The 1,436-nt window shown below is 64.3% G+C and overlaps 1 protein-coding gene across 1 annotated transcript in view; it reads right to left on the reverse strand.

Annotated features, from left to right (window-relative positions):
- Window positions 1-684: 684 nt before the first annotated feature.
- Window positions 685-1,436, reverse strand: part of LOC103811884 (T-cell leukemia homeobox protein 2-like) — a gene marked incomplete at its 5' end in the record, with an annotated part of 984 nt that continues 232 nt past the window's right edge. The window contains 2 exons of the mRNA XM_009084883.1: window positions 685-901; window positions 1,434-1,436. The exon at window positions 1,434-1,436 is cut by the window's right edge and continues 232 nt beyond it. Of these exons, the coding sequence (XP_009083131.1) occupies window positions 685-901; window positions 1,434-1,436 (220 nt within the window). The remainder of the gene's footprint in view (window positions 902-1,433) is intronic.

Raw genomic sequence — 1,436 nt, forward strand, 5'->3', positions numbered from 1 at the left:
GGGGAGTCCAGGGGGGCAAAGTTCTTCATCCAGCCCAGGGGACACAGCTGGAAGCCAGAGGTGGCAAACTCCGACAGGGATAAGGCAAGAGGTGTGAGTGGTGCAGACCCCGCTGTGAGGGTGGGGGGCTCCCAGCACCAGGAATGGGAGCTCCATGCCGTGGAGTCTACCACGTGTCTGCCCCAAGGGGAACCAGCCTGACCCATGGAGCCACTGGGGGGGGGGCAGCCGGGCTTGAGCAGGGACCTGCTGAGAAGCTGCCCTGGAGCAGGGACACTGGGGTTGGGGGGCTGCAGATGTCAATGGGGTGCAAGGACCCATCCCAGGGCTCCTGGGGGTCCAGGCAGGGGGCTGCAGATGTCTGTGGGCTACATAGGCCCAGCCCTTGGCTCTTGGGGATCCAGGCAGGGAGCTACAGAGTTTCATGTGGTGCAGGGGCCCATCCTTGAGTCCGTGCAGGGAGCTGCTCACAGCAGTGCTCCAGGCAGGATTTGGTGATGCTTTGAGTCCAACCACAGGGGCACAGCTGCCTGCTCCGGGGGTCCAAGAAGGCTGGCGACAGCGGGGAGAGGGCTGCCAGTGAGGGGCTCCCAGGAAGCTGCAGCCCCCTCCCCGCCACAGCCTGGGCTCAGCCCGCTGAGCTCCCATTGCCACCTCCTGGCACATCGGCTGTGCCCAGGGCCCTCACACCACAGAGGCCACCCCTGAGACCGATGTCACCTTGTTGTCCTCGGCCCAGGGCTGGAGGTTCTGCAGGGCGTAGAGCGAGGAGTTGTGCATGCAGAGCGGGTCCTGTGGTAGCGGCTGTGCCAGGCTCTTCTGGAAAGCCTCCTGCTGCAGGTGCAGCATCAGCCTGTTGGCCTGCTGCCTCTCTGCTTCACGCTCCTCCGCCGTCTGACGCCTGCAGACACACACCGTCGGCACAGACCATGGCACAGATTGCAGCTGGCACTGCCCCTCAGCCCTGTCCCTCGCCCCTCAGCACCACTGTGTGCTGGTGTGGCACTGCCCCACAGCCCCATCTCTCATCCCTCAGCACTGCTGTGTGTGCCCATGTGGCACTGCCTCACAGCCCAAGCCCTGTCCCTCACCCCTCAGCACTGCTTTGTGACAGTGTAACACATTCCACTGGACCTCACTGAGCCAGGCACAGGGGGATGTCATGGAGATGGGTGCCCCATCCCTCCCCAGTACAGCCTCTCCTGGGGTGAAGGGGGGACCCAACCACAGCAGGAGGCAGCTGCTGGAGAGATGCAGGGATCAGGATGCCAGAGGGATAGGGGGGTCAGGCTGACAGAGAGATACAGAGGGTCTTGGCAGCTGGAGGGACGCAGAGGGTCAGGGCTGCCAGAGAGACGCAGGGAGCCTGCAGGGCTGACAGAGGGATGTGTGGGTCATGGTTGCAGCAGTTGCCCTGAGGCTGTCCCCGTTACCTC

Source organism: Acanthisitta chloris, unplaced genomic scaffold (assembly GCF_000695815.1).
Source record: "Acanthisitta chloris isolate BGI_N310 unplaced genomic scaffold, ASM69581v1 scaffold17601, whole genome shotgun sequence".
Classification (NCBI taxonomy): domain Eukaryota; kingdom Metazoa; phylum Chordata; class Aves; order Passeriformes; family Acanthisittidae; genus Acanthisitta; species Acanthisitta chloris.